A 24846-nucleotide genomic window follows, 5' to 3' on the forward strand; every position below is an offset into this window, starting at 1 on the left:
GACCCATGCCAGCCACTACAAGAGCGGTGTCAACTCCGTTCAGAGCATTCACGGCTCTGCGATACTTTTTATACAATCCAAGTCTCAACTCCCTATCCTTTTCTATTCGATGTTTTATGTCACTTATTTGATGTAATCGAAATCCATCAACAGTTTCCATCTTTTCAATTGCTTCATCGAGCTCTGGATATAAACTCATAGTGTATATTACGAATATATAATAGTCTTTAATTGGTCTTGCTTAAATGTTTTGAGAGTATACATCAACCTTATCAAATGTATATTATACGGCAAGAATATCTTAGAAAGAGAAATTCTGTCACTTTTAATAATTTGAACACCCTCGAGGGTTGCAACGGGTGATGCTCCGACATGAATAATACTGCAACGTTGACACTCGTTTTTTTTTTAGCCATTTAATCGATAGACCTGGTAATATTTCGAAGGCATCTACCAGTGCATCTCCGAACAAGACTTCAATAATAAGCGTAGAAATATTAGGTATTGCACTCAAGTTAACTTTAATATCATCGAATTCAGCAATCAAATTTTAACTCACATTTTGGATTGCCGGACGACTATATAACTTATGACCTGGTTTTTCTGGCAGGGGAGTGACTAACACACTTTTTCGTTTTGACGGGATATAGGCCGCGAGTACGATACCACTATTTATTATCTTAGTTAAATTATGTCCCTTACCCATCATCACATACGGTGTGGTAATGGCGATATTCAGTAGCCACTTGATGTTTGCTTCGACCATAGTCCATTTATTCTCACTGTTGTAAATAATATTGTACGGAGTGGTTTTAAGGAGTCTACTAACGTCAACATCACTTAAATCTTCTAGATTTTCCGGGAATATAACTTCTTTCCGCTTGTATACATTATCGTGTAAGTGTAAAGCGTATAACTTACGATTGGTACCGGGTTTACCGAATCCTTCCGTGTCTTTGAGATCGGAAAGCGCAATTGTATTACATTGTCTTATCGTTCCAGGGCCTGATGCATCAACCATTATTTATAATATGGAGTGTTACACTTAAGTATCCTATATGTACAGGTTGGTGTTTTACATCTAATAGACATTTTGAGGTCTGAAATAATACCCCGCTTTAATTTTTTATATTGTAATGACGAGAAAGATTCCATTCTACCGCTATTATATTTTTCATTTTCCACTGGAACAGATCTGAGTAGAGTTGAAGGACTTTCTAGTTGAATATTATCCGTCGTGCTTATTTGATCAAGATGGATGAACAACTCTTTATAGGGAACTAAATCGGGTAATGTATTTCCATGTATTGTTATGTTGGGTTTTATCATGTTTATAGATTCATAGTTGAGTGGAAATCCAAGTTCAGGTACTAAGTTGGTGGCAATCATTACACCTTTTTCTCCAGTGGCTAATTTCAGCATCCCATTCGACTCATTTTGTATGAGACTCATTCCATTAGGCTTAAAAATTTCATCATTGAGTGAGCATACGCTGTAATACCCATCAGGTATAATAATGACTTTGATAATGTATATTCGTTTATCATTAAAAACATCTCATTATTTAATCTCGCAGCATTTATATTGGTCCACCTCGGGTAATATGTTATATCGCATAGAGCGACTTCGAGTTGTCCATCTGAGTTATCAATAGTATGAAGCAGTTGAATAGACTGGCCATTTGTTATTCCTGGGAGTGTAACATACATATTAAATATACAAATATACTGTATCATAACTTAAATATTGAATCAACAATTATTTATAATATGGAATGTTACACTTAAGTATCCTATATGTACAGGTTGGTGTTTTACATCTAATATAGAAATTTTGAGGTCTGAAATAATACCCCGCTTTAATTTTTTATATTGTAATGATGAGAAAGATTCCGTTCTACCGCTATTATATTTTTCATTTTTGACCGGAATAGATCTGAGTAGAGTTGAAGGACTTTCTTGTTGAACATTATCCGTCGTACTGATCTGATCAAGATGGATGCACAACTCTTTATAGGGAACTAAATCGGGTAATGCATATACAGTCACTGGTTTGTTGGGTGGTAATACTACTGACTGTCCAAATCCAAGTGTAATTGCTAAGTTCTCGTCAATAATTATACCTGTTTTTCCAGTGTATATTTTCACTGTCCCATTCGACTCATTTTGTGTGATACTAATTCCATTAGACTTAAAAATTTCATCATTGAGTGAGCATACGCTGTAATACCCATCAGGTATAATAATGAGTTTTTCCCTACCCCTGTTTTCACCTGGTATAATCATCTTATTATTTCTTTTTGCAGCATTTATATTGGTCCACCGCGGGTAATACGTTACGTCACAGAGGGCTACTTCGAGTTGTCCATCCGAGTTATCGATAGTTTGAAGCAGTTCAATAGACTGACCATTTGTTATTCCCGGGAGTGTAACATACATATTAAATATACAATGATACTATATCATAACTTAAACATGAAATCGAGATACATTACTAATCAATCGATTATAGTAACTGCCTCTGGTGCTGAATTTACCGTTAAATTCCACGATATCTTTGAAAAATACAGTTTCACGGCAACTAACGATAAAATGGTGAACGATTGGTTTCACAATCCGATGCAATTTTGGCAGAATCAGTTAAACTTTGCCGTATGGTGTGCCACAACGGGATGTGGCGTATCTGTTAATGCCCCAGGATTTAAACTATATAAGTCTGTTATATTATTTCACGTGTACTATCAGATTAGACGTATACTTAAAGAAATGAATGCTCCATTACCCCTGGATCCAGCATGGAATCACGCAAATTATATTTATGATAAGAGGGCCTTCGAACGTATTTGTAATGAATTTAATGTTTCTACGAGTAAAGATTGGCGCATTAAAGGACCTAGCCATGGTCTAGGTATTCCGTACTCTGGACAAAGAACTATTAAAGATAAAAGCGATTATTTAATTAAAGAGGGTGTGATCCCTTCAAGCTTTGCTCTCTCGGATAAACAGTTTAGAGCAGATCGTATGAACTTTGAGAGTGGCATTCCTTATATTATAACAAAGTTTGTGCATCCAAACGATACAACAGACGCTTGGAATGAATTTCTTAATGATAAAACGGAAAATAATTTTACTAATCCAGGATTTGAAAGAGTTAATGAATCGATAAGAACTTATGTATGGGCAATTCTCGGTGCACAATCGCAAACACGAACGTCCATTATCGGTACTGGGACGGCGTTCGATGCACAAAAACAGTTTGTCGCAAACGTGGAGGACGCCATTAATTCACCAGTTGACATACCATCGTCTATAAAGCGTTTTCAAGATGTATTACAGTACGCTCAATCCAAAGTGGACTTCGTTTATGCACCGGGACTATACATGTCTCTGAGTAATATGGAACTTAAGATCGGTCAAGTGATCGGTTATAATAATAAAATTGTTATCGCTACCGATCAACAAAAACCAGGTATAAATTCAGATATGAACGTTGAATTAATAACGCAAACGATCACGGGTGAAAAGGGAATAGTCAAGCTACAAACACCACATGTTTCACAAACATCTACTGACGCACAAGTGTCACCGCATATTGCGGCTAAAAATCAACACCATATCGATGAAAAAACAGCGCTTGTAGTGGGTGGAGTCTCGGTTAGTTTACTAATTATTTGGTTAACGACTGATTTGGTTAAATAGTTCTTAGCGAATACGTACAACAGCCCTGCAATTGCTACGATCAACCCCCACAAGTTTGACTAAGCCAAGTGGTGGTCTTAGCTAATAAATTCAATAGCCAGGAAACAACACTCCCTATTATACCGGGAAGTGCGGCAGCGGCTTTCTCAGCGAGCTTTCCCAGTGCTGAACCTAATGCTTTTAAATGCTTTTTTATCCACTCTTTTATCCTGTTTTTATCGTTAGGCGGTGTACCACCACCTGTACTGCCACCTGTTAACGAGAGAGTCAAAGTCGATATAATAAATCCCAACGCGGTTAAAATACTGCCAACTGTTATTCCCTGTTCTCTGAACAATGTTTTAATTTTATCGGCCAGTGTGTCGTCATCGTTGAGGACTTGATCAATAGTTTCTCGAATACGACTGATTTGTGAACGAAGTGCCTTTCTATTACTGGAAGCCGCTTCGAGGTGGGCCGATCTTTTGTCTTCTAAGTTACGCAATTTTTCCGCTACGCGGCGTCTACTGAACTCATCGCCTGCCTGTTCAAGTTTTGTTTTCTCGTAAGCTATATGCTTGTCGATTTCGGATAGCTTGGCTGTATTATTGATGAGTTCCCCCCGCATTGTTCGCATTGCCTTGTCAAGACCTCGTAATTCCCTAATACTGAACTCTGAATGTGGTACCTGTAAAGTGGAATTATCGTAATAGGTATCTAAGATTTCTCTGAGTCCGTCCGAGGCCACCATCGAGGCTGCTTCCAAATCATCTGTATTAACGAGTTCTTTCCTCATAGTCTGAAGAGCCTTAGTAGTCTTCGCGGAAAGTTTTGGTCGTCGGTAGTAGTCCACAAAACCTAATTCATCACGAACAGTGCCGATGCCGTGTTTAGCAGCTATCGTAGACAAGGCTAGGGGCTTACGAGTACGAGAATGCATAAGATCAATATCCGGAGCGCCACGCAGTCGCAATATTCCTTTACTATCTATCTCAAACTTTGAATATTCACGAACAATAGGACTATCATCTTTAAAGGAATCGTAATAATCATTGACGGTTGATTGTAAAATTTCATCGTTAAGATTCGTGCCACCAAAGTTGGTTTCATCAGTATCTTCGATTGGATTCTGGTTATCAAAGTCATCAAAGGTACTTAGATCTAAGTCATTATGTTCAAAATTAGCCATTTTTATATTAAACATAGGGTACATGTTTTCAATATAACAATGTCTCCGCAATACGAACGCAAGTTAAACCCACAACGTAGACTTCGAGATCCATTAGGGGTCAAAGCATTTCGTCAGTCTGTAACTATAACTAATAACCCTAGTACCATCGATCAGAATCAAACGCTTCTGGTTCGCTTTCCTAATCTCGGCGCACACGATGTGTTAATTCCGGGAACTGTCCGACTAGCGTTTACGATTAGTTTGACATCTACCGATGTTAACAGGCAGCCCGTTCAGAACATAGGTCGTGCTATCGTTAAGAAAATCGCCATTAAAATTAGCGGAAATGAGGTTTTGAGTATCAACGATAGCGATGTATACTATTGTTACATGGATCTCTGGAGAACGGATAAAGAGCGGGAAAACTTACAGTACCATGGTATTTGTAAAAAGGACACATTGAGACTGCGCGTGGGCGCTGAAAATGGTGTTGATACCAACGAAAAAGATAAGGCTGTTGCAGACGCATTAGGTAACCAATTCTATGTTCCCCTAGACTTTGAATTACTAGATTCCCACATGCCCTTTTATCAAGCATCCCTAGGCGATAGGTTAGAATACGAACTCACTTTTAACGACTACGGCAGAGTAATCAGAGCTGCTGATGATGCTAGCTATTCCATTGACAATATCTCGCTGGAGTACGATATGAATAACGGATCCCGAATTAGCCAGACAAATTCGTAACCATTATACAGGAAGTTTAGCCATTTTGTACGATCGCGTGCTGCAACACCGAAAGATCACGAGGGACAAAAAAGATACGATGTGGAATATCAATCTAAACGTCCCCACGAGGTCGTTGAAGGGTATTTTAATGTTGTTCGAGGACCCCTCCGATGCGTTTAAAAGAAATACCGAGAAGTTCTACAATCCCAAGATTACAAAAGTAGAATTGACTATCGAGGGCGTTCCTAATCAACTATATAGCCAAGGAATGCTAGCGTATCACCAGTGGGATGAGATTAAAAAACTTCCTTCTATAAAACGTTCTCCGAAAGATCTGTCTCTCGGAAGTGTATCAATGGGTGAATACCTCACCACGAAGTACGCGCTATGGCTCGACATGCGAACAACGGACGATGACCAACTACACGGCAGTGGGAGGAGAATAGAAAATGCTAGCGAGGGTGCCACCATACAGATAACGAAGCTTCAGGAATCAGCTGGTAAATTAAACATATCTTTGTACGTGATTATGGATGCGCAACTTAATATACAGAATGGGAGATTCGTGCAAGCAATCTATTAATAATCTTTTACCTAAAGACCCGCACTGCGCTATCATATGCGGGCAAACGGGCTGCGGAAAAACAGCTTTTATTCTAGATATTTTACAAAGTCATTATCGGGACATTTCGATCATATTATTATTCTGTGCCCGACTATAAGCGTTAATAAAACATACTTATCGAGAGATTGGGTAATGAAGGACGACGGGGTACACAGAGTCGATCCGGGCGATCGTTTACAAGACTGTCTCCGAGTATGTCACGAAAGATACAAAGGAGAATCAACCCTTTCCGTAATAGACGACTGCAGCGCGAGTAAAGAACTAACAAAAAAGAAAGATATGCTTTCGTATTTAGCATTCTCCGGAAGGCATACTCAACATAGCGTTTGGGTACTTACTCAAAAATACAACTCTGTCCTGAAAGATCTCAGAGAGCAAACCAAATGAGTAGCACTGTTTCATTGCAAAGATTGAGATTCATTCGAGGAATGTTAACGGGAAAATGACATCATTTATACCAAGGTTGAACGAGATAAAGTCAGAAAACTGTTAGCGGCAACGAAGCACTGTAAACTCGTATTAAAAACCGATCAACCAGCTGCTTATGCAATTGCTTAGCAAAATGTAGCAAAATGTAGCAAAGTGTAGCATAATTATAGCAAAATGTAGCAAATTGAACATTAGCGGTTAATATTACATAAAATGTGGTTCGAAATCATCATTCTTTCGCAACAGTTCATTTTTACGGGATGTATTGGATATGCCATATTATATTATGTTAGACTTAAATATCTCCTTAGGTATTACATTATGGAATGCGAAGAACTCATCGAACAAATGCTCAAAGAGCCTGATGTAGATAAATCTTTAGATAAACATAGAGAAAGACTCGCGGCTTTGGTAGCCGGTGGAAAATATTTGGGAGAAAATTATACCATCGAAAAAATTGATAACATGACCGACGAAGAGATTAAAAAACTGTACGCGCGTTACGAGTCTAGACTGGGAGCTACCATGACTAAAACGATAGGGTCGTCTATATTACAACTATACACAGTCGTAGCTAGTACGTTTCTCCCTATCCCGACAGAACATCGCATGTATTTATGCAAATCTCTCGAGAAAGACCCATTCATCGAACACGCTATAAGCACAGTGAGCTGTGAGTTTTATCATAGATTCGGAATGTTTTTAGCTCCACTCACCACAGCTTTAATAACGGCTAGGTATTGTCAATTTAAACATACTTGCCCACTTAATAATAATGGAGACTCAACAATAGCCGTAGGAAGGAAGGGAGGACTGGCGAGCAAAGCAAAATTAATAAATAATTCAAATCCGATTAAAACATTGGCACTAGTAGGAGTTGCTGGTATAGCGGCTGTATGGTTCTTTTATAAGACCGGAGAAGAGAAAACATCACCCCCGCCGCAACAACAAGTTCAATTAGAGGTTAGTCCTCATATAATGCTATAAGAAGCATGACTACTCCAGTTACAGACGGTAAAATGTTGGTAAACGCGACGTATCATTCAGCGGTGGTCACCGGCTTGGCCATTGGCTATGCTCGTATGGCTAAAATGATTACTAAAGCCACACCTCCCAAGCTAGATTTTAATGGTTATGACATCGGTATGATGGTTATGGATATTGGATTGGCTATGGCAACGAAGGATATGCTCATCAAACAAGGACTTATCCCGGAAGACATAATGAAGTAATTAAACATTTGAATATTTATATGAATATAAATATGGCATCAATTGCGATGATGGTCGGTGGAGCTGTTGTTAATGCTCTAGCTTTTTCGGGGAGTAATTATTTATTTTCCAGTATGAGGGAATCAAACGCTAAAGAAGTTGAAGAGGAGCGTAAACGACATAACGAAGCTTTAGAACAACTCCAAGCAGCTCAGTTACATTATACGCAGCAGAGAATGAAGAGATTAGACTTTATTCATGAAAAACTGATTAACTCTTTCAACACCGTAGGCCGGTTATCCGGCCAAGAAGCATCGAGTCCCCAGACACCGCAGGCCGGTTATCCGGCCAAGCCGTAGTCACTTCAAAATAGTATATATTTTTATGGACCTACCTGTAATGTCATTCATTTATTAAATCTATCACATTTCACAATGTCTGAAATCCATCTTCCATTTCAATTAACATTTTTTATTGTTAAATTAAAAAATTATTCACTATTTTTCGCGAAGTTATTGAAAATAAAATTCTCGGACACACATTTCGACAACGGGTCCACATCGAATACGTCAAAGAGGAAAATTAAGACGTTTTAAACAAATCTTTAAATATATTATACAAAGTAATAAATAAAATCAACGCAGATATATCTAAAAGTAATCAAACTTACATCTAAGTTATTATTTCCATTTTTTCGTGCGATCGCGTGTAATGTCAGTCAAATGACATCTCAGCTTTCGTCGCCTTGAATTCTCAGCTCGGACACGATGTTGAATGCAAAAATATATGCATGAAATATCTTTGTCACAGCTTGTAACCTAGCACGATACATTCACGAAGTTCCATATTTTTAATATATATCGTGATTTCCTGCTCAAAACGTTCAGAATAACACGATTTAACAAAATTCTTTCGCAAACTTCTGTAATTTATCGAACACGAGCTTGGTATCACGGCTGTAATTTGATTGGCTGCCTTAGGTCACGTGCTCAAAATTGACCAATCACGAAACTTGTAGCAGATTTCAGCAAGAAAGCGTCATTAGAAACCAATTTTAATCCAATGAAATCGCTTGTTATAACTACGAAAAAAACACAGTCGATGTTACGAGCATGTAGATGAAGGAATAAGCTTTCCAGCGATGTGTCATATGCCATTCTTCGACGAACGTGTTATTCATACGAAACCTCGAAAACGGGGGTATTTCTTCATTTTACTGAGCAGACAGTCGCTGTTATTGGGAAATGGGTGATGACAGAAACTATTTATAATTCTTTTCAAAATGATTTTCCAATTACGTAAACAATGAAAATAAAACAGAAATATGTACGTGGATATTATGAAATCATATATTTGCCGAAAATCGTTAAGTTTTTGCTTCCTTGGTCCTTAATCTGGATGTTAACAACGTGTTAGCGTACATTTTTTATTTACAACGAATTTAATTAAGTTGTAAATGCATTATTTTAAATAATGTGATAAACATAACTTTCATATTTATAAACCATAGGATCAGACCTTTCAAATGGTGTATAACATGTAGTAGCAAATATATTTTACAAGCAGGGATTTTCTTTGATAAATGTTGGCTTCATCTATCACACAAGAGTCTCTGGGAACTGGGTGTCCCAGCAGTAAACACTTCTGGTTGACTGGTGTTGAAAGAGTTAAGGAAGGACATTCAATTCAAACGTTTAAGGATGTCGAATCTGCCATGCACAAATACTACCTCGTTTATGGGAAAAAACTCGACCCAATACCGAGACCAACAATGAGTCAGTTTTATACACCGTCAGAGGAACAAAAGAACCGCGAGGTCACATTTGTGATTATGGGATTGACTGCTGTATTGATTTTCAGCTATACAATAGCTATGCAGTGACAGCTGTGGCTATGCATAAACCATGATCTATAAATCAATATCTCACCAGTGTAGCTGTGATTTGCATTTAGACAAATGATATGATAGATGTATAACCATGAATAACTGCAAGTTTACACTCATGGGGAAGACGACTCTATATAATTTTTTAATTTGACGTTTACACGATATACGGCTTTTGCATTGGACGAGAGATCGGTCACATGACCACGAAATTGACGTTCATACATTTTTCACGAGACCGTGTTCTTGAAATGACGTAAACATTGACGGACTACCCACATTCCTGGGGAAATCCCTGGGAATTCCCTAGCACGAAAACATACATAAACATTATTTCTGATCATTTAGAACCTTTAATCTTGGTCTCAGCAATTCAGTATACATTGAGAAACGTAAGAGAGCTTGACTGCATGATTGTTCACGAATTTCCTCGCTACGGACTATCCTAATGAACAAACGAAAAAATGCACATCCAAACTATCGTCAGTATCGACTCGATCTGTGTCTAGGCTGACAGTGACCGTCTCCAGCAATCTACGAATATACCTTGGTGTCTGTTTGACGCATCTTTAATCACCTTTTAATAATCGGTCAGTTGATCAATGATGACTAACAAATGTAACCGCCACACGTTTCGGAAATCCTCACGTCACGTTTATCGTGTCGGCCATTTTGACGTCTTGTACTTGATGTAAATGTATTACGACGCGCTGTCATTGTGACTGACTTACTGAGGTAGTTCATTACAGACTTTTCTCATCTAATGGGGATTTTATATGAACACATGTGTTGCGTAAGATGTTTCTGAAGAGCAAGTTCTGCATCCATTCGCTCATGTCACCTCTCTTTTTGGGGAACTATTTTATTCCGCGATATAGCTGGTTGTTGTTTGGCTGTCAGTGTAAACATGAAGTCACACGTACTAAATAAAATTGTGTTTAGATCTTGGCCTACATCCTTTGAAGTAAGAAATTGTGATAAAAAATTATAAGAATTGACTTTCACTTTGTGTAAGTTCATTGGATTATGAACCTTCATAGAGTGAGGGCCAAACATTGTATGAACGTCGTCGCAAGCTCGCAAGCTCCGACCTTCATACAGTTTGGCCCTCACTCTATGATGGTTCATAATCCAATGAACTCACACAAAGTGAAGGTCAATTCTTAAGTAACCGACGCTGTGTTGAAATTTACTGCGGTATACACAATTATTACATCAAGCGTGGACACATAAACTATACATGTTCTGAATGCGGGATAGGGGTCAAAGGTCGTTATTGTTTATGTAAGAAACACGGTGCTGATAGGGTCAGGAATCAGATTATTTATGCTAGGAAGAGAGATTACATCAATGAGAGGAATAGGTTGGGGAGAATACGTATTTAGATATATGAAAACAACCAATTAGACATTTGTCTCATTTTGCATATATACCACAATGGTTTTTGTCAGAGAGTTAAAAGCTATGGCAAAACAACGTGGTCTACGTGGATATTCTCGTATGAGAAAAGCTGAATTGATTACCTTACTAGGTTTGGAATACAACAAACCCCAGACTGTTAGAGAACTCAAAACTCAAGCGAGAAACAGTGGGCTGAGAGGTTATTCTCGAATGAGAAGAGCTGAATTGATCGCTTTACTAGATAATAATGATGTTGATGATGATAATGATAATGTTGATATTGATAATAATCAACAACATCAAGAATTAATATTTGTACCCACATCCGCCGGCGTTGGTAAATATCTAAGGTTGGAAGATGGATATTAATTCCAACATGGATGTTAACGATATTAAGCCCATCATATCGAGTAAAATTAACGAGGAGTTAGATGATTTACATAGTATAAAATACCAGCTGACGATTAAAATGTTATTGAGTAAAAGTAACACAGACGATAGCGTTGAATATACCGAACCATATTTCCGTAGCAATCAAGAAGTTATAACCGAATCCGATACTATAAACGCATCATTAGATACATCAATTCAGAGGATACAGGAAACTTTAGAACGCTGGAATAATAGAGGTTAGGGTTGGGGTGTGGATAAAATCGATAGTTTATATTTAGATATAGCAAATTATATGCCTTTCAAAGGTGGATCTTATATAGATTTACCCCCGTATTATAAGAATAAAAAAGCCATAATTAACGTAAAAAATAAATCCGATGATTGTTTAAGAATGATGATAAGATCTGCATTGTTCCCCGTAGACAAAAATCCGGATAGACCTTCTAGCTATCCCCAAAACGATGGACTCAACTTCGATGGTATAGACGAACCTACACCAATATCACAAATTGATAAGGTGGAAAAGCAAAATAATTTAGCTATAAATGTTTTCGGACATTCTAAAGGAATTGTTGTACACAGGATAAGCTCCGCTCCGGAACATATCCCCAGAATCAATTCATTTTTGATCGAAAAAGATGGAAAATATCATTATACGTGGATAAAGAGTTTAAACAGGGTGCTATACGATCAAACAAAACATAAGGAAAAAAAATATTTCTGCGAAAGATGCCTGCATGGGTACAGCAGACAAGATCTATTGGATTCGCATAAAGAAGACTGTAGTGGTGTTGGACAGAATGCTATCAGGATCGATATGCCTAAAGAGGGAAATAATATATTAAAATTTGAACATTATTGTAATCAAATGCCAGTACCGTACGTAATTTACGCCGACTTCGAATCGCTTATCAAACCCATAGTAAATACTGGGTAGTAGTTTTACGTACAAAACTCAAGAACATATTCCTTGTGGGTTTGGATATATAGTTGTAAGGTATGATGGGAAAACAAACACTCCCGTGATTTACAGAGGTCCCGATGCAGCGGGAAAGTTCCTAGAATATTTACAAAATGAAGAGAGAATAATCAGGGAAAAATTATCATGTAAGAAACCTAGGCGTATGACGAGGGATGATTGGAGGGCCCACAAGAAGTCAACGAGTTGTCACGTTTGTAATAAACCTCTGGATGGGGATTCCGTAAGAGATCATTGTCACGTCACGGGTAATTATCGGGGTGCCGCGCATAATGAGTGTAACTTGAAACTAAAAATGAATTCTCAAACAATACCCATCCCCGTTGTGTTTCACAACCTTAGAGGATATGATTCACATCTCATTATGCAAGCTATCTCAAAGACCGACGGCGGTTTAACGTGCATTCCTAATAATATGGAAAAATACATATCGTTCTCGTTGACTAAACCTATACATTATAGGGACAAGGATGGGAAATCTAGAATAAAGCAAAGTAATGGGCTTAGATTCATAGACTCAGTACAGTTTCTGTTATCGTCCCTGGACAATTTAGCTAATGCGAACAATCCCGATGACTTTGCGATAACAAATCAATATACCGATAAGATAACTCGTCATTTGTTGTTGAGAAAAGGTGTATATCCTTATGAATATATGGATGATTGGTCTAGATTCGAAGAAACTGAATTACCACCCCTCGAATCATTCTATAGTAACTTAACAGAATCTAGAATAACAGATACCGATTATGAACACGCTCTGACGGTCTGGGATAAATTAGGTTGTAAGAATTTAGGTGATTATCACGATCTGTACTTGAAAACCGATGTACTGTTACTCGCCGATATATTTGAGATATTTAGAAAGACATGTTTAAAACAATACGGCTTGGACCCGGCATGGTACTATTCCAGTCCCGAACTATCGTGGGATGCATTGTTGAAGAAGACCGGCGTAGAACTAAAACTACTCACTGATTACGATATGCACTTGTTTATTGAGAAAGGATTAAGAGGTGGTATATCGATGGCAGCGAAAAGGTATTCTAAGGCTAATAATAAATTAGTGGAAGGATACGATCCGAGTAAACCTGACATGCATATATTATATCTCGACGCTAACAATTTGTACGGATGGGCTATGAGTCAACCTTTACCCACGGGTGGTTTTGAGTGGGTTGATGATATCGATATCCATAATAATGATGAGAATAAAGGGTACATACTAGAAGTTGACCTGGAATATCCAAATTCCTTACATAAAGACCATAACAGTTATCCGCTAGCTCCCGAAAGATTAATGGTTAATAAAGATTGGATGTCGGAATATCAACACTCATTGATGGGTAATAGTAGGTTAGCAAACGTAGAAAAACTCGTACCAAATTTGATGGATAAGACAAAATATATAGTTCACTACAGAAATCTCCAGTTATATCTATCGTTAGGTATGAAACTTAAGAAAATACACAGAGTTCTAAAGTTTGATCAAAGCCCTTGGATGGAACCCTATATAAGGTTGAACACAGATTTAGGAAAGATAGCCACCAGCGATTTCGAAAAAGAATCTATATAAGCTCATGAATAACTCGGTATTCGGTAAAACTATGGAGAATCTAAGGAAGCGTGTTGATGTTAAATTAGTCAGATCTAATGAGGAAGAAAGACTCAGGAAACTTATAGCCAGTCCGGCTTTTAACAGAAGCAAGATATTCGATAACGACTTAGCCGCGTTGCATATGCAGAAGAGTAATATAAAATTCAACAGACCGGTGTACGTCGGTATGAGTATTCTCGACTTGTCAAAACACTTAATGTATGACTTTTATTACAACGAACTTAAGAAGCAATACGGTGATAGATGCGAGGTGTTATATACCGACACAGATTCTTTGTTGATGGAAATACAAACCGAGGATGTGTATAAAGATATGGCAGAAAAAATAGATATGTAGGACACGAGCGATTACCCAAAAGATAATCTACTGCACAGCGTAGTAAATAAAAAGGTGTTGGGTAAGATGAAGGATGAATGTGCTGGGACTCCTATAGCGGAGTATGTCGGATTAAGGCCTAAGATGTATTCTATAAAGAAGTCCGATAATGGAGAGATAAGAAAAGCCAAGGGTGTTAAGAAGTATGTTGTAAAAAAGCATATCAAACACGAACAGTATAAAGAATCATTATTCAACGGTAGAACGTTCAAACACGAGATGAACTCTTTCAGAAGTTACGATCATAGGATATATGGATTAAGAATGAACAAGACATCATTATCCCCCTTAGATACAAAGAGATGGATTGATAATGATGGTGTAACTACCTATGCTTATGGTTATGGTGGTAATACCGTACCGTTGGGAACTATGAATAATTCTTCTCGTACAAATGCCCTACCCGGTCCATCTTGAAGATAATAAAGAATAGGCTCTCCTTCTTTCGTAACCAATCGACTAATGTCATACGTCTTAAGGGACCATATGGGATCGGTTGCGCGACGTAGGCCTCCCTCGAGTTCACCGGGCTGGTATAAATATCTTACCCTTACTCTATCCTGAAGTTTTCGTTCTTTGCCTCTCCTCGGTGCTGAAGATTCGGAAGTCACGGATTTCATTTTAATAGCATCGGATGGTTTCTTCCCTATTTATCTCGTCACTTCATTATTCAGCTATGATACAACGGCTGGTAATCGTGTCACCCATTCGGTTGATCTCAATCGTTCCGATTTCATTCCGATCCCATACTGATAGCCAAACAAACGTTCCGCTAATGTCCTGTTAAATCTTTCAACAATGGCTTGACTGCGGTGGGCCTCTCTTTCACCACGGACGATTTTGACATTGTGCTTTGTTAACAGTTTAGTTATCGATCCCATAAACTCGCGACCGGGATCTACTTGAAATAGCTTAGGCCATTTTAGCAGTCCGCGTTTATATATGCGACTCAGTGCATTAGCTACTTCTGTTGATTCTTTCGAGGTTAATGGCTCAGCCTCTTTGTATCGACTAGCCACATCCACTACTATTAAAGCGTATTTAAACGTTTTGCGTTTTACCTTATCGTGGGGAAGAAACAAGATGTCAGCCTGATGAACTTCATTCATCGTAGAAATATCAAACTTCTTCCTCGGTATATAACGCGGTGCCGATAAATATATTTGCCACAACGCTTGTTTCTTTAACCAATCCTTGGCTACATCTTTAGATACCTTAGCCGCGGTGGCTAATTTTTTTATTGCTCCTACACCTTTCCAATATCCTCGTGGGCTATAGTAAATTTTATTCATTATTAATTAATATTGATGTTTCGTTTAATACAACTCATGACTATCGTTGAATCGCATAATCATTTTGGCATAAAAAATTCCATCTGTAGTAGCAGTATAGGTATATGAATCCGGCTCCTGTGGAAGTGAGCCAGAACCCCCATTACCTATAAAAATTTATATCATAGACTCCAGGTGGTGGTGAGCTGGAGTCAATTTAGTTTAATCTCATGACTATCGTTGAATCGCTTAGTCATTTTGGCATAAAAAATGCTACCTGTAGTAGCAGTATAGGTAATAAATCCGGCTCCAGTGGAAGTGAGCCAGAACCCCCATTACCTATACTACTGAACCACAATAGCGGATGTCAAAACACCACAAGGTTTTCCTAAGTGGAATCTTTTAGTGGTACTATTGGCACTTTTAGAGGACCAGCTAAGTTGTTTCAAACCATGCTTTCCTGCCCACAGAATCAAGGGTGTCCGAACTGAATGCTCTTGGTGTATCTGCTTTCATGTACGCATAGGCTTGGAGCAATACTAGTGTAAGTGCCTTACTGGAGTTTGTGGCTACTATAAATCAGACCTCACTTCTGGGGAGATTGGGACAAAGATTTAACACTATTCCTGCTCTTGGCAATGGTATGGACCCCACAGATTGACACCAGTGTCCAATGCATGCTCTTCGGTATCGGCTATTCAGTCCCATGGTAGAGACAGGAAACGCCTATTTACTCCTGTGCTTGGTAGATTTACACGTCATGAGATCTGAGCCTAATCCACTGTTGTGGATCTATTCTTCAGCTGTTCAAGCTTGACAAGTTAATTAACAATTGGGCCTACCAATTAGATTAGAACAGGTTACAGGCAGGAAATCTCAATCAATTGTCACGTGATGTTGTCAGTATGGAGTTGACATCACACTATCAGTAGACTGGTAACTATCCAGGGATTGCTAAATGCCATTGCTCACAGATTCACTAATAGAGGAAGGGTAATCCTCGTAAATTGGACAACATTATGTTTTTAGAGGGAAGTGTCTAGTGAATTGTTCCCCATAGATGTAGCTTGGCAACCCAGATAAACGTAATGGCCAAACGATTGCTGCCAAAAGTGTGAGAGATATGACAATTGATATTGGGAGATATAAGACAATATGATATCACATAAAAGAAATAAACAACTCGTGGTTGTTGTTTATTGTACAAGAAAACACCACAGGCAGAATAACCACTCCGGGCTGTGCCCCTCATGGTTTATTCTCCCTGCAGTGTCTCATTGTACGCGATAAACAACTCCCAATCGTCATTTATATCTTAAAGCTCTGCACGCTAACGTCCAACCCATTCGACAGAGGTGTCACTTCCCGTGCATCTGATGTCTAACCCATTCGACAGGCGAATAGCATAACGACACCCCAAAATAAAACTCGCCATATCTATTTACCAAGAAGGCTTTGCGTAACATTTAAATTACGTATGACATGCATAAATGCTCAGCTTGCTCAGTATCAAAACTTTCAGTCATTTATTTACCTCAAAAAGAAAATATCGCGAGTTAAAAAAGTTTCATTTAACTTCTCGGCACACAACTAACAGAAATGGCCATTGTTGACTTTTGGCACTTCACGTTGAGCGGCATGCAGTCCGATATTTTCTTTATAATTTCATCATTTTTCCTATTCGATCATAAATTTTTGTTTGCTGACAAAAGGAAAACACTCATGTTCCTTAATTTCTAAAAATTAGCAACTTTCGGTGTAACTAATTGTCAACAAAAACAATCTGAATTGTAACATCATCGATTGGATGGAACTTGTACAATCATGGAAACGGCGGTAAACAAACAACTCCACATGCATAGTTATCCCGTTAGACTATTACAATCATTTTGTTACATCTAACTTAATTTTCTAGAATTATTGACACGTATGTATAAATCTTTGTAAAAAAAAATTCATTTTTAAAGAGTTTGCAAATGATTTCGTTTGATAAACTTTTGGACACATTGACAAGCCAACAAACGTCAGTGATACGTTTGGGCGTGGCGTGGCATGAACAAAGTCAACAAACACTGTGAAAAATGACAAATATTGGATGATAAGCAAGATCTGAACTGATATACATTCTAGGTAAACCATTCAATAGCAAAATAGTGCAGTTTACGACAAATAATAAAAATACTTGCAATTTTAGCTATCATATCTGAAACGCAAAGCACGTACTGCATGTGACACATGGAAGCAAAATATGCAAAAGTTGGTAAGCTATCATAAAGGATTTCCGAAATAGATTCAAATTCAAAAGCAAATACATAATTTACTATTTTTCGTCAACTATTTACTATTTATTGATAAGGAGAGCAGTCTTCACTCCTATTTGTATCATTATCAAATGTGTAAGTCTAAATCCGAAACCGTAATGGATTTCACGCTCGATGATTTTAATTTTAAAATATTTTCTGAAAACGAACGTAACGGAGAGCGACATAACGTATTGATATGCCATAATAATAACAACATAATATTGTTATTGTTCTAACATTACAAATTTTAAAGATGTTGTTGAAAACTTTCTGAGAACCTCCCGTCCTCTGAACCGATACAATTTTGGTACACGACAACTGTATAGAGGTAGTGTAAATATATATATAGATTCTAGGCTCCTACATGTAATTTTGTACCCAAAACAAATTAAATTGTACCCAAAATACTTTGTGAATTTGTCCCTAAGAAAATAAGACAATAGATCTATAATTATATTTATGTTTTCATGTAGATGAACAGAACACATAATAAAATATTTCATCAAGTTCATAATATGATTATGACTGTGATCCTTGAAATTGATTGTTTAGTTTTGAGAGAAAATTGACGTCTTGTCACTGAAGAAGAGGCCAGTTAAGTTGGTTAAACCTAAGTTAGAATGTATTGTTTTGATAGTATGTTAACTTTAAGACACCAAAATTAGTGTATATCTTTGAAATAATTCTAGGTAGATCTACAAAATCACATACCCATTTGGGTAACAAATTACTAGAAATTTTGGGTACAAAAGTCACCACTGTACATTTAAACTGGTTTGTGTGAATCAATGGGATAAAAAAAATTCATCTGAATGATTCCTTTTCTCATTTTAAGACAAGAATTTGTTTTACATAACAAAACAGGCTGATCTACATGGATCACGTTTTGTCCTAAAAATATATAAAAATGTGAAAAATATGGACACCTCAGAAATGAGGGTTATAAGGTTATAATTCTACCTAACTTGTCACATGGTTTGACTTAGATCTAGGTCTATCTAAGAAAAGTCCTTATGAAAATCTTGTTTTAAATTTTTTATGACACTGACACTAATTTTAGACAAAGAGTATTCAAGGAAAGACATATGTTTTTGAATGAAAATATGACTTTCCTTTATAATTCTTTTTTCATGGTGACAGAGGAACTTTTATACACACCAGCTGAGGAAGTTGTGATACTGTGATTACATACAAAGGAAAAACAGGTTGGAAGCAGTACCTGTATGTATAAAATAGACCACATAAGGTGAACAAAAGTAATGGATTGGCTGACAGGAAAAAATACATCTGGCAAGGGTAAACATGTACACAGGCATGTTTCTTTTCACTCCAACTACTAAATATAACTTAAAATTTTAAAACCTGTAAACAGCTGTAAATAATTAAACAATTACAAATCTATCATCAATACGCAATCATGGTGGTCTTCATATTTTTGGAATAAATTTAGAAATGCTTCGTGAAACTGTTCTAAAATCACGCTAGAATCTATGAATGTATTCCCGAAAGGAAAACTATCCCAAATGTAATGTGGAACTAACACCGAATATATGTATGTAGCATTTTATTGCTTATATATATATCCTATCATATTCAACAATGCGGGGATGTTATTTTGAAACACGTTTTGTCAAGCCCATTTTCGCACACCTGTTGTAGAGGGTGATCTTGCTGATCGACGATATCCATAGACGTATTACGTGGGATACACTTGTTGTAGTGAAACTTATCAGCATGTACATCGCAGAAATATGAATCATGTCCCATTTATATTCACCGTAACATTGAATGGTGATTCTTAAATATCAACAGAAGTTCAAATAAAAGATACCGAGAAACTTGTATGTGGTATGTTGATTTATCGTCTACCGTTTCCGGGTCACGGGAGCATGCAAGGTCAAACAGATTAACTAATACACAAATTATATCGTCAAAGTCACATTTTATTTCATGTTAGTGGTGATTACTGATACTGTGTATCGACTTATGTTTTTGCTGTATGTGATAGGCGAACTATTTCAAAATTTACTGTAATTGTTTTGATACGAAAGATTATCAGCAGACTACCCCTGTCTGTGACATCACATCCGGTGACCTTTGCACTTATTGAAATAGTGCTGTCAGAATTCACGATCTTTATTTTCGTTTTTCTCTCGTCATATGAATCGGAATATGACGACTAAAACATTCTTCGATTGAGAAGATCGCCAAGTTATATTTATAGAGGCAATGGAAACTTTGTTGATATTAAAATAGCCATAAGTTATGCGGAGGTCGGGCGAAGCGCGCCATGTTTGATTTTAGGACGTCTGCTAGCATCATGACACAGGTTGTTTACTTTTGTATATCATAAATATTCAACCAAAACGCTTGAAATTAGGATAAGTGAATATTTATAAGTCAGTAATTGTTTCCTGCAAATTTTATAACATGACACGTCAGATTAACCCAAATATTCCTATTTCTGCAACCGACATGATGACCTCGAAAATTAAGTTATTTTTCTGTTTAACGTTTAGATAATAAATTTACTGAAATGGTTCATAATTTACCATCGCTCTGTTATATGCCGATAAAAAAAACGAATTTTTACTCAATTAAATTAAAGATGTCGGAGATATGATTATTGAAATCAATTTGCACAAATGTTACGATATTAAAAGGTCGCTTTGGTCTTAACCTTGGTATGATTGAAAACATCGGGATATTTTTATATAGTACTGTGTAGTTTTCTATCAGGAATAAATGTGCAAAATATTTCTTCAATTGGCCCTTGTTTAATGAGGCACCGACTGTTTGAAATCACCCACCCTCTTTAGAGCGCCTTATGCTAAAATTAATCCAGCAGGCAGGGGTAAGAAGTGTGAAAATAATTCAGCAGGCTAAAGGTTAAGTAAAGTATGTAGTTCATCACAATGAATGTGTCTATTGTATTTCTGTGTCTTGTTGGTATAATCAACCTGATGATAAATTACAATTCGGACTGTAAAATGTTGTCCAGTAATCTGTTGTGATTTCATTTCAAATAGATGCCAGGGTCTAAAAGATATCACAAGTGTAGAAAATGTCTCAACTTACTCTCATTGGGATCTATGGTACAGAATGGGAAGTTCTCTGCTGTGGCTTGACTCTTTGTCAACACATTGAAAAAGGTGGACTTCCTGTTGATTTGAAAAAAAGCACATATAGAAGACATTTTCAAAAGTGAACACAGATCAAACCAAATCACTTAAAACTGGTGCCAAGGCCGTGCATCTCACCTTCATACATGTCCCTGTAAACACCTTAAAATATCAACTGAGACAGCCACTTAAACAGTACCCGGTATTCCAAATACCCACCTTCTGCCCAGTCTGAGACAGTTTGGTTTTGAATGGGGCAGTCACCTTTAAAACCTTCAATTCTGACTGGTTCTTTTTTCAATCAATCAAAACAGGACCAGACAATCCAGTGATTGACATCATGAGCATCAAACTACACAATTTGGATACGATGACATGAACCAACCAAGTCAGCGAGCCTGACCACCTGATCCTGTTAGTCGCCTCTTACGACAAGAATAGTTGCCTTTTACAGCAAGCATGGGTTGCTGAAGACCTGTTCTTACCTTGATCTTCAGGGGTACTGACCAGTAGTAGCGTCTCATTAGTTTGTTATTCTTGTTTATTGCCACTAAATTTTTAATACTGCATATCAAAAGAAGATCTGAGTTAATTCAAAATAATGCCCAGTTATGTATTTAGACACTTGATCAATTGTTTCACTAAAAACACAAAATGATTTGAACAAAATATGATGTCATCATAAGAATGCCAAAGTTCCTCAATTTGGCAATTTCAGATATCACAGAGAAAAATGTTGTATTTTGATAGAAATTAAGAACGTAACAGTACATTTTGAGAAGAAATGTGTGAGCAGCTACCATAATTAGTAAAATCTAAATATTATTACACTCGTATACTTATCCTGCATTACTCCTTAACGCATTCACTGATTACCTTACGACAACTAAAAGACAGCGCACAGTGATGGTCTTGGGTAAAGAAATAAAGATGTTTCACATTCCATGCCTGCTTTTTGCTTGGACCATCGCCGCTGTCATGTGACCTTGATGAAAAGTCACCTTCCTCACATGACAGACTGTCGCCCAGGCTTAAAAAAATAAATCTTTTGAGGTTTCTGAAGCAAACGTGGGGAGGCCAGTCTGTAAAGGGTGGGTCCTTAAACATAGTAATGCAGGAGAAGTATACAAATGTAAAACATTTTATACTTATCCTGCATTACTCTTTAATGCATTTGTATCAGACGGTTTGGAGGCAGGTAACCATCAGAAAGTCCAAAACCTCAATAATTTACACCCCAAAACAACATGTTTGTCAATAATCCGTGAGGCAGAAGAAGCTAAGAAAAAACACCATAATGGAAGGGTAGTTCAATCTTCTTACAGAAGGAACGCAGAAATTAAAGGGTAGTACCCTATACATATTTATTTATAAACAATGCTAGCTTAATCTTCACTTCCTAAGTTATCGAGCCAAATCCTGGTAGAAAAGCTTGTCTTAATTTCTTCCATTGGCCGAGTCTCAATGACTTGCGCGGGAAGTAGACTGGCTCTGTATAGGGCGAGTTCATTATTTGCGTCGTGGTTTAGTTACCTGCTGGGCTACTCTCAGAGGGCCAAAACTGCGCACGCATTCAACGTCCTCTAGAGCCACATTGCGCAGATTATGACTAGCAAAAACTGTGTCGGACCTCAAAAAACATGCTGCAATGATCATTTCAATAGAACAGTTACTATGTAACGCCATGGCAGAGGCTAATCCCCTGAGCTCGTGAGGATTTTTTGCTCTCAGAGGATCAAGTTTGACCATTTCATAAACCTGAAGGATGACCAACATAACCATAGAGATATGGTTTGCGACTAACTTTGGTTGTGGACGCAGGAGATACTCGTAAGAATAACTGTTTCCTCGAACCATGCCTAGTTTTGGAGCAGCAGATGCACACTCGAAGTACTTGCTCTGCGCACAAGAGATGTTCACTGTCATCTACGGCTCCCACAATCGTCGATATTGGTGGGATAGTGAAGGAATGATTGGACTGGCCTGGGAATTGATTTTTTGCTATAAAATTCCAACACAACCCAAGATGTACTGTTCTGTGCGTGTCATACTCAAAACGGACCCGGGTGATGTCAATTGCATGTAGCTCGCCCATCCGTGCCACCGTGGCTAAGGCCAAGAGAAATATTGTTTTCTTGGTGAGGTCATAAAAGGAGGATGCATAGAGGGGCTCAAAGAAAGCCTTTGCAAACCTCGAAGTACCACGTTCAAGTTCAAAGCATTGGGAGTGAACTTGGTCTTCTGATCCTCAAGCCTAAACGAGCATAGTAGGGCCTGTAGTTCCGGAACCTTGGTCATTTTGCGATTTTCCGGATCCGCCCACAATGAGTTATGTGCAACTAAATACGTAGTACTTGTGCTACCTTTCAAGTGTTTCTTGGTTCACAAATGTAGGAGCTATTCAGCTAGGACTTGTGGTGACGCTGTCGTGGGGTCTTGGTTTTTAGCCTTGCAATTAGTCTCAAACGATCCCCACTTGTCATTGAATAATCCTCTGGTAGAGGGACGATGAGCTAAAGCTATAGCTTTAGCTGCCCATGCCGAATAGCCCTTCGCACTTAATGCCTTTTTAAGACGAACCAACCGTGCAGATGAAACCTGTCTGGCATTGGGTGAGGCAATGAGCGTGAGGCTGGATGAGTAGGTTGGACCACTGTGGGAGGGGAAGTGCATCGTCTTCTGCTAGACTTCTGAGCTCGATTAACCACCCTCTCGCCGGCCACCAGGGCATGACCAAAGTCAGAGCATGATTCCTTGTTTCCTTGATCTTTTGTATCACCTTAAGAAGTAAAACAGGTGGAGGAAAAGCGTACACTTTTAGCCGTTCCCAAGGGATGCTGAATGCATCCACTGCCCAAACCTGCAGATCCGGTAATGAGGAGACATACGTTATAAGTTAGTGGTTTTGGCACGTAGAAAACAGGTCGATGTTTGTATGCCCAAACTTCTGAAGCAGTAACTGAAATACTTCTGTGTGAAGTATCCTCTCAGTGCAAGCCACCCTGTGTTGGTGCGATAACGCAACGGCCAGTATGTTCCGACATCCGGGGATGTGCTGAAGTATGAATTGTAGCTCGAGAAGATACACTAGATGGAAGAGTCTGAATGTCTGTTGAAGAAGGGAGTGGTTGTTCCGTGATTGCACAGGCACCACACCATAGTGCTGTTGTCTGTGGATATTGCGAATTGGGCGGACTGTAGCTGATTATGCCAATAAAATTTGGCAAGAATTAACGCTTCCAGTTCCAGATTGTTTATGTGCCATTTTCAATGAGTGACGGACCATAGCCCCGAGACCCTATGGCCATGCAGGTGGGCACCCCATCACTGAAGGGAGGCATCTACGAACAGGTGTAGTTTCGGGGTTAACCTGGATAAAGAGACTCCTCCCAAGACATTCGACTCTAACATCCACCAATTGAGATAACGCCTTAGATGGAGTGGTAGAGTGATGACCTTGAGTGGATCCTGACACCTGATGTAAGGGTTGAGGAATTGTTGAATTGGACACAGTTGTAACTGGCCTCTGCTGGTTAAGTCCTGAAGTCAGTAACCCCAAAGTACTCACGGAAATGAAAAAAAACTGTTTTTCTCAATTTAAAAATCGACACAAAGTGTTACGTAGCTGTAAATACGAAATAACAAAACATCTCGAA

At 38.1% G+C, this 24846-nt stretch overlaps 1 protein-coding gene across 1 annotated transcript in view; it reads right to left on the reverse strand.

Moving 5' to 3' along the window:
- LOC139463731 (obg-like ATPase 1) overlaps nt 1–24846 on the reverse strand; it is a 327895-nt gene that overhangs the window by 270889 nt on the left and 32160 nt on the right. The window contains exon 3 of the mRNA XM_071244980.1: nt 21147–21229. Within this exon, the coding sequence (XP_071101081.1) occupies nt 21147–21229 (83 nt within the window). The remainder of the gene's footprint in view (nt 1–21146; nt 21230–24846) is intronic.

This window comes from Haliotis cracherodii, unplaced genomic scaffold (genome assembly GCF_022045235.1).
Source record: "Haliotis cracherodii isolate W230 unplaced genomic scaffold, xgHalCrac1.p SCAF_16, whole genome shotgun sequence".
NCBI lineage: Eukaryota > Metazoa > Mollusca > Gastropoda > Lepetellida > Haliotidae > Haliotis > Haliotis cracherodii.